Genomic DNA, 15,190 nt, shown 5'->3' with positions numbered 1-15,190 from the left:
CGTAAGTATTTAGACCCTTTACTCAGTACTTTGTTGCAGCACCTTTGGCAGTACAGCCTCGAGTCTTCTTGGGTATGACGCTACAAGCAGGGCACACCTGTATTTGGGGAGTTTCTCACATTCTGCTCTGCAGATCCTCTCAAGCTCTGTCAGGTTGGATGGGGAGCGTTGCTGCACAGCTATTTTCAGGAGTCTCCAGAGATGTTCGATCGGGTTCAAGTCGGGGCTCTGGCTGGGGCACTCAAAGACATTCAGAGACTTGTCCCGAAGCTGCTCCTGCGTTGTCTTGGCTGTGTGCTTAGGGTCTTCGTCCTGTTGGAAGGTAAACCTTCGCCCCAGTCTGAGGTCCTGAGTGCTCTGGAGCAGATTTTCATCAAGGAAATCTCTGTACTTTGCACCGTTCATCTTTCCCTCGATCTTGACTAGTCTCCCAGTTCCCAATAAGGCTGTAACATAGCAAAATGTGGAAAAAGGCAGGGGGTCTGAATACTTTACGAATGCACTGTATACACTAATTGTAATTTCCCTCTAGTAAGTTCCCAATTTGATTTGTCTTTTTGTTTTTATTTTGGTAAAACAGCTGTTTAGGGGATGCTACTGTATCATAAATATTTTGTGGAGACTTGCATTAATAGATGCAATTAATGTACTTATTTAAAAGGATTGCCTCTTAAGAAACAATCATTTACTAGTAAACTAACAGAACAAATACTATATCACATCTACAATACTCAATAACACAAGCTTGTTTCAGATAAATATGTTTTTCATTTTCATAGCATATCTCATGCAAATGTTTTAAGTTCACAGGGGTAACCCTCCTTTACTCCAACTCTACAGCTTTTGCAATCCAAAGTTCATTGACCTGTTGGAGAAATGTGGGGTTTGCAAACTGCATTCTGTGTTTACTGTGTGGGGTTGTAGTACATTTCACTCCTTTTCCCCATTGCTTCCTCTGAGTTGTCCAGGCAGGCTAGAGAATTCAGCTAGTACTTCTGGTCTATAGAGTCTTGCTCCCTCTGACCCAGTCCACTCTGGGGGTACATCTCTGTTATGTACTGTCCTATAATAACCCTACCTCACATGTACAGAAGTAGCTGCCTGGGGACAGAAAGACCAAGCAACAAAAAACACCCCCAAATCCTCGGACTTCAACTCTGGCCTGGTTGAGGCCCAATTATAGCCTACTGGGGCAGTTTTGTGATGTTTAGTTTATCAAAGGTTAGCCTCAATCCATCCCCCATCTCCCTGGAGGTGTCTTCTGTTCCCTCCCTCTTCCTCCGCTGGTCTGTTCGGCTCAACACAGCCTGGATCAGTGGCAGGATCAGAGACACTACACAGCTCTGGGATCCAGTTTGAAGTCAGTATTTATTTAGCTTCTTGTGTGATGGATAAGTGTTTGATGACACTCCCAGTCCTGTTGCTGTTCCTGGGCCTGGTTGGGATATCCCGCTCCTGTCTGAAACCTGTCTCTGCACACAGATTCACTGGGGCTGTCTGTAGGCTGACCTACTCTGCAGCAGTGGTCTGTGAGTATGACTACTCTATTCCCGTCTCTCTCTCTCTCTCTCTCTCTCTCTCTCTCTCTCTCTCTCTCTCTCTCTCTCTCTCTCTCTCTCTCTCTCTCTATGGTGTTCTCTAGGATCTCTCTCAGCTGATGCTGAAAGTGCTTTATAGCTTCCTTATTGCATTGTTTTTTTTAAATAAAAACATTCGATTTTACTGACTTATTTTGTCTTCAGTAAATGAGAAGACCACCAAGGTGATCCAGGCTGCATTCCAGCATGAACAGCGAGAAGTCTATTCTCTTTGTTGGAAAGGTTAAATATGGGCTTACCAAGTGAGTGGACCTCTCTCCTTCCACAGTCAGCACACCAGCACCACATGTACGTGCATTTCCTTTAATTCTCCTACATTTCCTCACTTGCAATCATTCAGTCCTACGTTCTCTAATCATAGATAGGTGAACTATATGGCACATGTTTGGATGAATGCATAAGCACTTATTTTTAAATCACAAACAGATTGAACGTCAACTCTGTTGCCAGTTCTTTATTGATTGGCTCTTTTAAGGAACAACCAATAATATTGTCCTCTCCTGATCTTTGCCCTCTCAGTCTGGAGATCCATAACCTGTCGATTGGGCAGAGTGAGTTTGAGCTGAAGCCAGGTAAAGGCACTGAGATTGCTATCTCCAAAGTGTCTGCTGTTTCCAAGGGAACCATCCAGTATGAAAATGGCAGCTGGCTGTGAGTCCTTCCATCAATCACTGTAACCGGGGAGGATGACACTGAGCGGGAAAAAGATGGAACTAGTGTTGATCAGTTTATGTTCAGATTTTTAATATACATTTCTGTGAGTTTTAATGTTATGTTGTATTTTAACCAAATGTCCTGGTATGTAGGCTACTACTAAGGCTTGTATGTTGACCTTAGATAACTGTGTGCTGGTGACACTGCCATGTGTCACTGTTTGCAGTGTCAACGTGGGACATTCAGTAGATTTTGAAATTGAGTCACATATTGATCTCGGCATTAATCCCAAACTTTGTAAGTACATTTTTCTGTCCATTGTTTTTGTAGTTTTCAATGTTCACTCTCATTCTCATTCTCCTCAAGAGTTGAAAGGAATCTTATAAACAGAGTTTTATTGTGATGTGTTGTAATGTATTTCTTGGCACTGACCAGTCTTTCTATGTCTCAGATTGTGGAAAAGAGAATGTTGCCGCAGACACCTCAGTCTGTTACCTTACCATCCACAAGCTCAGTCTCCTGCTGCTGGGAGACAAAGAGTGAGTGAACGTGAACATGAAACCTAGAGAAAATTGTGCAATATATTACACTTGTCAACTGCTCTCTGTTTTTCAACAAGAAAAGTAAAACTGCTGCATAAAATACAAAACCTCTGCTTTACATTCTGTCTGTAGACCTGGCTGGCTGAAGAGGCTGTTTACAGACTTTATCACCTTCACAGTGAAGTTGGTTATTAAAAGCCAGGTGAGTGACATAAGAGGGAAGTTTAGGATAAGACCAATTTATAGTTGGAATAACAGTATATGCAAATATTTGTATAACTAAACCAAGATAGACCACACCCTGTTGTTTGGAATGGGAACAAATAATGGGAAGAACAAGCAAGGAGGTGGGCAGAGCCAAGCACGAGCTAGCGAGATCCTATTGGGCCGTTATAGCACACATCTGCATATTTCCGTTAAGGAACGCTTACTCTGGGAAGTGCGCGTGTGCAATAACTCAATTAACCTTTGCACTCCTTCTAAACAAAACAATTTTTTAAGACTTTGGCAAAGGATAAAGTCTACAAAACGTAGTCCACTCTGCTCACAACAGACTAGTTTTGGGAACATAAAACTGTATTGAGATCAAATGTTTAATCGATGAGAACATTTGCAGAATGTTTGTCAAAAATCCAACTCCTTCCATCTTCTCCCACTGCCGTCCATTGGGCTTCCTCTCACTATCATATTTGGTAGTGAGTGGAAACGCCAAGCGGATGCTTCACATTTATAAATCCAGTGAAATATCTGTGTCATTGTTCTATCTGTGGTATATGTCTCATTGGCCTTTACTCAATTAGATTTGCTCAACTCCTGCATCCTCTCTCCTCCGCCCTCTCTCACCTCCTTTTGAAAAAGGTCAAAGGTAATCGAGGAGAGGCAGCGAGGAGAGTGAATGTGGGCAAAGATGTGCTTGTATGAAATTAAAAGGCTTAGGGATTCAAGCTTAGGTTGATTTTAAATGGAATTTTAATAATAAATATGTTGGATTCACATCTCCATCTCAACCAAAAATAAAAGTTAAAGAATAGGATTAAATCAAATCAAACTGTATTTAAAGTATATTTTAAGTTTAATTTGATTTAGTCCTTTTCTTTAACTTAGATTTTTGGTTGAAATTGAGATGTGAATACAACATATCAATTATTCATTTGTAGACAAACTGGAATTAAAGCCAGACTCAGTGGCACAGATGGAGCTATCCAAGCAGAAGATATATCTCCTTAAAAAGTTGATATTTGGATGACTTAACAACCAAACACAATTCTATATCACTTTTGCAATACGATAAATAGCCTATTAACTTGTCGACAAGTTAATAAATTATATGTTGGATTCTCATCTACATCTCAACCAAAATAAAAGTTAAACAATAGGATTAAGCCAGTGGCTCAGATGGAACTATACAAGCAGTAGATACATCTCCTTTAAATGTTAATGTTGTAGTTGTCAACCAAACACAATTCAATATTTATTTTGTAAGTCAGTAAGTAACCTAATATTAAGGCTATCTTACAAACTAATGTAACAGTATTTATTCAACATTAAAATGAGTAACTCATCCATGGACACATTTAAGGTTACTGTAACAATAAATGTCTTATGTAATCATAGAAAGTGTGCATGTTCAGGGTCCCAGGTGTGTGGAAATCTTCACAATTGCTATAATAATCTGCACAGAATCTCAAACAGTATTGATCACTTGCACCATGTGCTTTAATGTAATCTCTACAAGTTGCAACCCAGGTAATTTAGTTGTGATATTAGATCAAGCAAATTGATGACTCATTAAATTGTTGTATAAATAAACAAAATATCTGACATTGTATTCCCATTTGAACTTTGGTGTGCTTTGAAATGGTTGAAAGTGCACTGATAACATATTTAGGTGACAACTAAACGAAAAATCAGACATTGATTTATCTTTGGAATTTGGTTGAGCTTTTAGATGGTTGAAGCAGTGATAACACATTCGGAATTCAACAAACTTTTGGCTGTATTTTTGAGTGGGTGAAAATGTACCAAATATTAACCAATTCTCCATGTTTACATTTTTATTTTTATTTTTTATTTCACCTTTATTTAACCAGGTAGGCTAGTTGAGAACAAATTCTCATTTGCAACTGAAATGACATGGTGTACCCAGTGGGACAACCTGGTCTCAGAGCATTTTGTGTTATTCTGTATTTACATTTTACGAATTACAGTTCCTATTATATATTCAGAATTTGCAAAACGTACAAAATGTTATGAATTTGCAAAATGTACAATATGTTACGAATTTGCAAAACGTATATGATATGTTACGAATTCTAGCTAGTTGGCTAATGTTAGCTAGCTCGCTAATGTTAGCTAAGCTAGGGGTTAAGGAGTCCGTATGCTTCCCAGCCGAAACAGTTCAGAAGAGTTTGTGCATATATTATGACAACATTTGGTGACCTTTTGGTTCATTTTGGACTTCAGTGAGGGTTTTTTTGGATTTTCAGGAGCACAATTTTTTAAACCCCTTTGTCGGTGATTGCTCAACAGTAGGCATTCTTCAACAGTAGGCATTCTTCAACAGTAGGCATTCTTCAACAGTAGGCATTCTTCAACAGTAGGCATTCTTCAACAGTAGGCATTCTTCAAAACTCGTTTTCATGCTATTTTTTTATTGAGAAATACTGCACCAAACATCTTAGTTAAATGCAAAATTGCGCAACTAAGATCTCCTCTGCAAAAACTTCAAAATTAATGACATATTTCTTGAGTATCTTAGATTAATTCAGACTATTTTGAGGAAGTGTATACTGGCTACGGCGTCTCAAGATGGACAAGCAGTACTATTGCTGACAATTTCTCGTTTTTCAAGTAAAGGTCTTTTAAGGGAGTATGCGAGCAGCCAAACTGAAGCATGCTGATGCCTTTAGGGTTAGGGATTAGGGTTAAGGTTAGGGTTAAGTTTAGGAGTTAGGTTAAAGGGTTAAGGTTAGTGTTAGGGAAGGGTTAGCTAACATGCTTAGTAGTTTCAAAGTAGCTAAAAAGTAGCAAGGAGTTGAAAAGTTGCTAATTAGCCTAAGTTGTCCATGATGAGATTCGAAATCACAACATTTAGGTTGCTAGAAATTCACGTTAGCTGACTAACCACCCCACTTAAGTGACCATAAAAGAGTGTCTTGGACTTACGTCCCGAATAATACAAAATACTCTGAGACCACATTGTTATATGTGATCCAGTACTGAAATGCATCCCAAAAGGTTTTAGTAGCTTATTCCTTCAGGTTGAGTGGGAAGTTTATTGTGTAAGACATTTTATAGATAAAGGATAAGTAGCATACTTTTTTAAATGTGTGTATGATTTTCTCCTCCGACAATACAACAGCTGATACCAAAACTCTTCTGCGGTAGGATACACCAAAACGTGTGTGGCCACTGCTCATTCTCTCAAACTGACAGCGCCCAGAGAAGACAAGTTTCCAAGGAGAGAATGAACATTATGAGATGTTATGTAGGGATTTCACCGGGCCGCAAGCAAAGTCCGGAGAAGAGGAATATTGGGACAGGGACACAGAAAGGTGGATTTCTGAGGAGGAATGGAGGGGGAAAAAAGAGGAAGAAGAGGTTAAAGAAAATGAGGAAAACTGAGGTTGGAACTGAATTTGAGGAAATGGCGATAAAAAAATGGAGATTGGGTGTTGAGGAAGAGTCAAGTGCAAACAAAGTGACCTGTGCTCCAGATCAAGTTCTGGAGGTGAAATGAAAGTGAAGGAGAGCGAGTTAAGTGAGATGGAAGGTGTAGTGCATCAATGGACATGATGAAGAGGAATCTGGTCCAGTAGGGGTGACATTTTTGAAGAGCCATTTGTGGCAGATCCATTTGTGGTTTCAGAGTTGGTGAGAAAGGAGTTGGGTACAGTTGAATTAGTGAAGGTAACCTGTAGTGATATTTGTGTGTGTTTCTTCTGATCAAAGGGAGCGGGAGCTTCGGGTCACGCAACTTGGGTTGAGATCTGTTTCTTGCTTTGCTCTTCGGAACAGGGCACAATTGAAAGGAGCGATTTCTGGGTAAGCATTAAGTGTGGAGGTGGAGCAATTGAAGTTAAAGATTACTGGTATTTGTGATGCCTGCTGTTTGGTGAGATGCAGACCCGGTGGTGAGCGTGGTGAAACAGAGCAGTCACTGTCAGTCCTTTTGAGTTTTGAGTCTTTACCTGACAAAGTCATGTTAGGATATATCAGTTATGCTGTTAGAGCTTTTGTGCCAAACCCACTGTGGTGTTTCAGGTGTTATGTTTATGATCATGTTGCAGCAGTTTGTAGGAGGGAGATTCCAAGATGTGGGAAGTGTGCAGGAGGGCATGGGATAGAGGATTGTGTAGTTTGAAAAGTTGTGTGTGTCAACTGTAGGGGTGTTGACACACACAACTGTAGGGGTGCCCATGTTGCTGGGGATCGGAAGTGTCCGATGCGAGAGAGGCAGGTTGAGGTGGCTAGAGTCAGAGTAGTGCAGAAGGTGTTGTATGCTGAGGCAGTAAAGAAAGTAGAAGAGGATGGGTCAGGATCCCTGTGAGTAGTACATCTGTGCCAGCACAGAGGGATAGGCCAACGAGGGATCAATCAATCAATCAATCAAATGTATTTATAAAGCCCTTCTTACATCAGCTGGGGCACAAAGTGCTGTACAGAAACCCAGCCTAAAACCCCAAATAGCAAGCAAGTGATTTAAGCTTCAGTAATGTTGACTTCTTAGCGTTCATAGCAATGGTTATCAACTGTACCGCAGAAATGGAACGTAAATCACAGAAAATAGATGTTGTGGTGGCAGCTACAGAGAAGTATTTGGGTATACGAGATTTGAAGAGAGAAGAGTTACAGGGTGTGTTGAGTGGTGGTGTCCCAGGCCATTGGCATGGTGCAAGAGTAGATAGGATCAAGTAGTGGAATGGGGTAATGATTTTAATGAGTATAGGGTTAGTTTTAAGGGTGTTTTTTTTGTATATATATATATATATATATATATATATATATATATTATTATTATTATTATTATTTGAATTGTATTTCGTATTACAAAGAATCATGGATTTATATGATAGTCCAGTTGGGGGCGGTAAAGCAACATTTTGGATGCCAACCGCTGTTAAACTCCGAAGAAGAAGAAGGAGAAGGATACACCAAAAGGAGGCTATCGAGGAGGGGAGAACCAAAGATTTTTATAACTAAACCAAGATAGACCACAGCCCATTGTTTCAAACATGAACAAATGAGTCAGTGGTCAGAAGAAGCAAGGAAGTGGGCAGAGCCAAGTACGAGCTAGCATTGCCGCGTTCTAACAAAGCATATTTCCTTTAGAGAAGGCCTACTCTGTGAAGTGCGAGTGTGCAATAACTCAATTCGCTTTTGCACTCCTTCTAAACAACCCCAATATTTTTTACTTTGGCAAAGGGTAAATTCTACAAAACTTAGTCCACTATGTTCGTAACATATTCTAGTTTTGGGAACAGAAAATGTATATTGAGATCAAATGTTTAATCGATGAGAAAATTAGCAGAATGTCGGCCAAAATCGATCTCGCTTTATCTTCTCTCACTGCCGGCCAGTGGTCTTCCATATTTGGTAGTGAGTTGAAACGCCAAGCGGATGCTTCACATTTACATATTCGGTGAAATATCTGTCTCATCTGACCGTCTCCATTTGCCTATTGACAGATTATCCTTTGCTTAGCTAGCCAACGTCGCCATGACATCACTTACAAGTGTGGTCGCGGATTTCTATTGGAGAATTAATGCCTATCTTCATACTGTACTGTCTTTGACAGAGAGAGGACGGAGAACACACTTTTGCCAAAACGACAAAAAAAGGCCAATGTGTTGGAAAGAGGACTAACTGACAGCTCAACTCTGCCCTCTATTGTTTGGTTAATGCGACCCTGCTGACACATGATCTCATCAGCTGCAACAAGTAATGAAACAATGTTATTCATAGGGAACGTATTTGCCTAATTGCAGATCTGCAAGGAGATCAATAATGTGGCAAACATACTGGCTGACTTCATACAGGAACGAGCAGGTATGGTCACGTTTGTGGAGTTTGGGTAGATGATGACTTATGAAGCCTACAACAAAACGTTATGTTATTTATGTCTGTCATCTATATAAATATGTTTACATTTCCCCTTTGATTCCCACAGAGCAATTCATTAGTGATGGTGACATCAGCATGAATATTGGTGTAACTTCTGCCCCTGTCATCACATCACAGTACATTTAATCATATCACAAGGTGCAGTGTATACCCCTACATTATTTTTGTTTAGCATCCATTTATATGGTAGATGATGATGCACAATATCAACTGTTATTGTATATGTTAGGGTATCTATGTGCAGAGTTTTACCTGCTGTTCTGACTTCTTCTCAATGTCCAGGGTCTGGCCAAATTACAACAATGTGACAGCTGTCGTCAATGCCTCTGTATTCCACCCCAGCCAGCTGACAGAGGAACGCATGCTTTACTTTTGGATCTCTGATGAGATCTTCAACTCCTTAATTACAGCTTCCCACCAATATGGACGTTTTGTCCTCAACGTCTCTGGCCTGGAGCTCACAGTAGGTGTCGACCTGACTAGTGGAAGTCGCTCTAACATGATCCTGTGTGGCGCAGTTGGTAGAACATGGCACTTGCAACGCCAGGGTTGTGGGTTTGATTCCCACGGGGGGCTGTTATGAAAATGTATATACTCACAACTGTAAGTTGCTCTGGATAAGAGCGACTGCTACTGACTTTAATGTAGAAAGGCATCCTTTAAGTAACCAGGAGTTGTTGTTGGGGGTTATGTTATATGTTAGAGACAGGGCAACTCACTGTAATAGTGTGATGAAGCAGCAAAAGCAATGTTTCCATCACATGTCTACAATTATGATGTGGCAAGTTAACACTATCTTACATGGTGACTTCAAGCTGTGTATTTAATTTGTGCTATTAACATGGTCAACTTAATTACAGGAACTTTTCGAAGTGTATTTGTCAACAGAAATGCCAGAGTTCCTAAACCAGGTAATGTGACAAACCCAGTCAGTACAATCCTCAGACTTCTATCAGCTCCACAGACTGTGACCTATCTTGGCATCTGCGGTACTATGACTATGGATCAATGCACAGTTTGTGGTGTCTTAATCTTACATTGTGTTTTAAATAATCCTAGCAGATTAATGCAATGTGTATACATATGTGTGTATACAGGTAAATGTGTGTGTCTCTCTGAGCCTGTGTGACATACTGTATCTGTTTGTTATCCCCTGTCAGTTACTGTCCTCTGAGGAGCCATTTCTGACTGATTTCTGGAGTGTGTCAGTGCCTCAACTGTGGATGGCCCCACTGGGCATCTCTGTTAGAGCTTTGGCTGCAGTGAAGCTGACCAGCTACTTTGAGACGGTCAGCCAACCAAACATATGTCATTTTCATGATTTAAATAACATAGCATCAGACAAGGTTTTCTCCCAGATTAGTAGCTAAATTAAGTTTATCGCTGTCTCGGAGGTGGAGGTTGTTGTGAGAACTTCATACTCTGAGAAGTAACTGATCCTAAACGCTACAGCGCCACAGTGAGTCTTATTCCATTTTCATGCCTATTCTGTGAGCATGTACATAGGCCTACATGTCTGTAACTGTTATTGTGATGAATTCACTGTGCCTCCATAATGGTTACAGTGACTAACGGTTCAGTTCTTGATTGCAACCTTCCTGGTTGCATGTTCACTAACAAGTAACACTGCTGTCAACATCTGTGCAAGTAAAAAAAAGAAGACTGCTTCTTTCCACAAAAGAATTTCCATGATGAAGGAATCACTGTCCAAACACACACTGCAGGTGAGAATTAAGTAGACTCATTGAATCACTATCTAAGTGACATGTAACGTTGGTAGATTGCTTCTTTCTTATTTTCTTTTGCTCTCCAGATGGTTGAAGCTCACATTGAATATTTAAAAGAAGCAGTGGAAAAATAGGTGTCACCAAAATATCTGGTGAGTTCTGTTTCATCCTGTCCCGTTTAGTGAATTGAGATATCCCACTGGGCATACCATGCATTTTCAACATGGGAGAATTGGGTAATATTGAGCAGATACATTGATCAAGGAGATTCCAAACTATTTTAACCCACTCAAAAAGACTTCCCAATGTTATCACTATGCTTTCAACCATCTAAAAGCACAACTAGATTCCAATGGAAAATCAATGTCTTGTTTGTGGTTTAGTTGTCACACAAATGTGTTATCACTTTAGAACATTTAAACACACAACAAAGTTCAAATTGGAATGCAATGTCAGATATTTGGTTTATTTATACAACAACTTTGTCACACCCTGACCTTAGAGATCCTTATTTATTCTCTATGTTTGGTTAGGTCAGGCTGTGACTCGGGTGGGAAAATCTATGTTTTCTATTTCTTTGTTGTTTTTGCAGAGTGTGGTTCCCAATCAGAGGCGGCTGTCTATCGTTGTCTCTGATTGGGGATCATATATAAGTTGTGATTTTCCGTTTGGGTTTTGTGGGGTGTTATTTTCTGTTTAGTGTCTGTGCCTGACAGAACTGTTCGCGGTCGTTTTTGGATTTGTTATTTTTGTTTGAGTGTTTCTTGAAAATAAATATCATGAACACTTTCCACGCTGCGCTTTGGTCCACTCTTCCTTCAACCAACGAAAGGCGATACAAACTTAATATGTTATTACTCTACTTCATCTAATACCACAACCAAATGACCTGGTTTGCAGTTGAGATTACATGAAAGTATACGGTGCAATTGATCAATGTCGTTTGAGATTATGTGCAGATTATTATAGTAATTGTAAAGATTTCCACACACCTGGGACCCTGAACATGCACTTTCTATGATTACATAAGACATTTATTGTTACAGTAACCTTAAATGTGTCCATGGATGAGTTACTCATTTTAAGGTTGAATAAATACTGTTACATTACATCTACACAAAAGTAATATTGAATTTTGTTTGGTTGACAACACAACCAAATATCATTTTAAAGGAGATGTATCTACTGCTTGCGTAGTTCCATCTGAGCCACTGGCTTAATCCTATTCTTTAACTTTTATTTTTGGTTGAGATGGAGATGTGAATCCAACATCTAATTTATTAACAACTTAATAGGTTATTTGCCATTTTGCAAAAATGCTATTGACTTGTTTAGTTGTCAACGCAACCAAATATCAACTTTTTGAAGGAGATGCATCTTCTGCCTGGATAGCTCCATCTGTGCCACTGAGTCTGGCTTTAATTCCAGTTTATCTACTAATTAATGATTGATATGTTGTATTCACATCTCCATTTTAACAAAACATTCTAGGACTAAAACAAAAAAACCTAGGACTAAAACAAAAAAACCTAGGACTAAATCAAATCTAACTTTAAATGCACTAACTTTAAATACAGTTAGATTTTTTTATCCTATTCTTTAACTGATTTTGGGTTAAGATGGAGAAGTGAATCCAACATATTTATTATTAACTTGTAGATTCCATTTGAAATCAACAGAAGCTTGAAACCCTAGGCCTACATGTAATGTCTGTTTATTGTTGAATCCTGGGCTGAATTTAAACAATAGCTGTTGATGACTTCCCAAATGCTACATTACATGGCCAAAAGTATGTGGACACCTGCTCATCAAACATCTCATTCCAAAATCATGGGCATTAATTGGTCTCCCCCATTTGCTGCTATAACAGCTTCCACTCTTTTTGGAAGGTTTTCCACTAGATGTTGGAACATTGCTGCAGGGACTTGCTTCCATTCAGCCACAAGCATTAGTGAGGTCGGGCACAGATGTTGGGCCATTAGACCTGGGGTCGCAGTCGGCGTTAAAATTCATCCCAAAGGTGTTCATTGGGGCGAGGTCAGGGCTCTGTGCAGGCTAGTCAAGTTCTTCCACACCGATATCAAGAAACCATTTCTGTATGGACCTCGCTTTGTGCAGGGGGCATTGTCATGCTGAAACAGGAAAGGGCCTTCGCCAGACTGTTGCCACAAAATTGGAAGCACAGAATCATCTAGAATGTAATTGTGTGCTGTAGCATCAAGATTTATCTTCACTAGAACTAAGGGGCTTTGCCCCAAACCATGGATAACAGCCCCAGACCATTATTCCTCCTCTACCAAACTTTACAGATGGCACTATGCATTCAGGCAGGTAGCGTTCTCCTGGCATCTGCCAAACCCAGATTTATCCTTCAGACTGCCAGATGGTGAAGCGTGATTCATCACTCCAGTGAAAGCGTTTCCACTGCTCCAGAGTCCAATGGTGGTGAGCTTTACACCACCCCAGCCGACGCTCGGCATTGCGCATGGTGATCTTAGGCTTGTGTGTGGCTGCTCGGCCACGAAAACCCATTTCATGAAGTTCCCGACTAACAGTTTTTATGCTGACGGTGCTTCCAGCGGCAATTTGGAACTCTGTAGTCAGTGTTGCATCCACTTCGCAGCTGAGCCGTTGTTGCTCCTAGACGTTTCCACTTCACAATAACAGCGCTTACATTTGGAACTCTGTAGTCATTGTTGCATCCACTTCGCAGCTGAGCCGTTGTTGCTCCTAGACGTTTCCACTTCACAATAACAGCGCTTACATTTGGAACTCTGTAGTCAGTGTTGCATCCACTTCGCAGCTGAGCCGTTGTTGCTCCTAGACGTTTCCACTTCACAATAACAGCGCTTACATTTGGAACTCTGTAGTCAGTGTTGCATCCACTTCGCAGCTGAGCCGTTGTTGCTCCTAGACGTGTGTGTTGCTTTGAACAAAATGTTTTTCTTTTTGTCTTGTTATCTTAGAACTAGAACCAGGTTTAACTGCACTCATGGACAAACAGGCAGCAAATCTGTTTGATATCATCAAGCCCCAGGTTGTTTCTCAGGATGTGAGTACTCATACACCTGTACTTCACTCTTACTTATCATAAACTCCAAATATAATGTATACACAAACTATAGAACTAATTAAATTCATTATTTTCTGTCTGTAGGGTTATGTGATAATCCAGACAGATTTTGGCTTCCCCCATCATCTGCTTGTGGAATTCCTCAGGAAGACTCTGGAGTGACTCAAATATTGAGCTGGTGGGAGTGGTCAAAGCTCCTCCCTCTTTTGAGACACATACAGTTATAATGTGCTCCGATGTGCAATGTTTTGAATGACTCTATTAGCGGAAATATTGATCAACTTTAGACTTGGGAGTACAATTACTAATTGTAATTGCACCTGGACCAGGTGCAAGCACATAGCAAATCAGGCACTGGGTATAAGGTATGTGTGTTGTTTGTAAAAATGTAACTTATTTTTCACCTAATTTGAAATGGCATTGTCTTTGTACACTCATTATGAACTTTTATATTGACATGGTTGATTCTGTCTCTTAAACTAGTCCCTAAAGCTGAAATAGACATTAGAATTGGTTCAATTATAACATGATGTATTTGCATACTGTAACCAAAGGGACCATGGCAGTAGGGTATTTCCGCTTATGTCTTATGATTGGATTGGTTAAACTAGCACCAGTGGTGGCAAAAGTATCCAATTGTCATACTTGAGTAAAAGTAAAGATACCTTAATAAAAAAATGACTCAAGTAAAAGTCACCCAGTAAAATACTCCTTGAATAAAAGTATTTGTTTTTAAATAGAAAAGTATTAAAAGTAAATGTAATTTCTAAAATGTACTCAAGTGTCAAAAGTAAAAGTATAAATCATTAGGAATTCCTTATTAAGCAAACCAGATGGCACAATTAGCTTTTTAAAATAATTTTTGGGGGATAGCCAGGAGCACACTCCAACACAACACATAATTTACAACAAAGCATGTGTTTAGTGAGTCCGCCAGGTCAGAAGCAGTAGGGATGACCAGGGATGTTCTCAATCGTGGACCCTTTTCCTGTCCTGCTAAGCATTCAAAATGTAACAAGTGCTTCTGGGTGTCAGGGAAATTGTATGGAGTAAAAAGTACATTTTCTTTCTTTAGGAATGTAAAAGTTGTAAAAAATATAAATAGTAAAGTACCGATACTAGTACTTCAACGTATTTTTACTTGGTTACTTTACACAACTGACTGGCACAGAGCAAGTAGAACTGGTTCCTCTGCCAACTTCCCTGGTCTACCAGGTGTCCCTCTGTCCTCTGGGAAGACAGCCATTTGGCGATAGAAGATTGCTTCAGAATGGAAACATTACCAACTTGTTTTGTCTCTGTAATGTCCAAGTGAATTTAGCATTTTTGGAAATAAAGTAATAAATGGTTGATGGTTAGTCTCCTAGTTATGTGTAGGTGGTGCTAAGGATTTACATAATGAGAGTAGGATGTTGATATCCTCCTAAGCAGGCACGTGCACAGATAGGGCTCTACCTTTGCAGAGCACATGCC

At 39.9% G+C, this 15,190-nt stretch overlaps 1 protein-coding gene across 2 annotated transcripts; it reads left to right on the top strand.

Moving 5' to 3' along the window:
• Positions 1 to 1,314: 1,314 nt before the first annotated feature.
• Positions 1,315 to 14,841, top strand: LOC139415913 (cholesteryl ester transfer protein-like). Of its 2 annotated transcripts, XR_011635040.1 has the most exons (11): positions 1,315 to 1,529; positions 1,743 to 1,886; positions 2,118 to 2,249; positions 2,479 to 2,549; positions 2,704 to 2,791; positions 2,927 to 2,996; positions 8,782 to 8,842; positions 8,964 to 9,055; positions 9,200 to 10,796; positions 13,611 to 13,696; positions 13,802 to 14,841. XR_011635040.1 is itself a non-coding variant. In XM_071164082.1 (9 exons), exons 2-9 carry the CDS (start codon positions 1,828 to 1,830, stop codon positions 9,498 to 9,500), a joined length of 852 nt encoding a protein of 283 aa, XP_071020183.1. In that variant the 5' UTR covers positions 1,337 to 1,529; positions 1,743 to 1,827; the 3' UTR covers positions 9,501 to 9,585. The 2 variants fall into 2 exon arrangements, 1 of the variants encoding a protein (XP_071020183.1); XM_071164082.1 differs by lacking the exons at positions 13,611 to 13,696; positions 13,802 to 14,841 and having other exon boundaries at positions 1,337 to 1,529; positions 8,964 to 9,033; positions 9,200 to 9,585.
• Positions 14,842 to 15,190: the final 349 nt, after the last annotated feature.

The sequence above is a fragment of the Oncorhynchus clarkii genome, chromosome 1 (assembly GCF_045791955.1).
Source record: "Oncorhynchus clarkii lewisi isolate Uvic-CL-2024 chromosome 1, UVic_Ocla_1.0, whole genome shotgun sequence".
Classification (NCBI taxonomy): Eukaryota; Metazoa; Chordata; class Actinopteri; order Salmoniformes; family Salmonidae; genus Oncorhynchus; species Oncorhynchus clarkii.
This window is presented reverse-complemented; position numbering and strand designations above follow the sequence as displayed.

What these genes read in the sequence shown, in the direction of transcription:
- LOC139415913 (XM_071164082.1), top strand. Translation starts at nt 1,828, where the DNA reads ATGGGCTTACCAAGTGAGTGGACCTCTCTCCTTCCACAGTCAGCACAC. An exon ending in TCAGCACACCAGCACCACAT is followed by an intron (nt 1,887 to 2,117) that starts GTACGTGCATTT and finishes TTGCCCTCTCAG; the next exon opens with TCTGGAGATCCATAACCTGT. An exon ending in TATGAAAATGGCAGCTGGCT is followed by an intron (nt 2,250 to 2,478) that starts GTGAGTCCTTCC and finishes CACTGTTTGCAG; the next exon opens with TGTCAACGTGGGACATTCAG.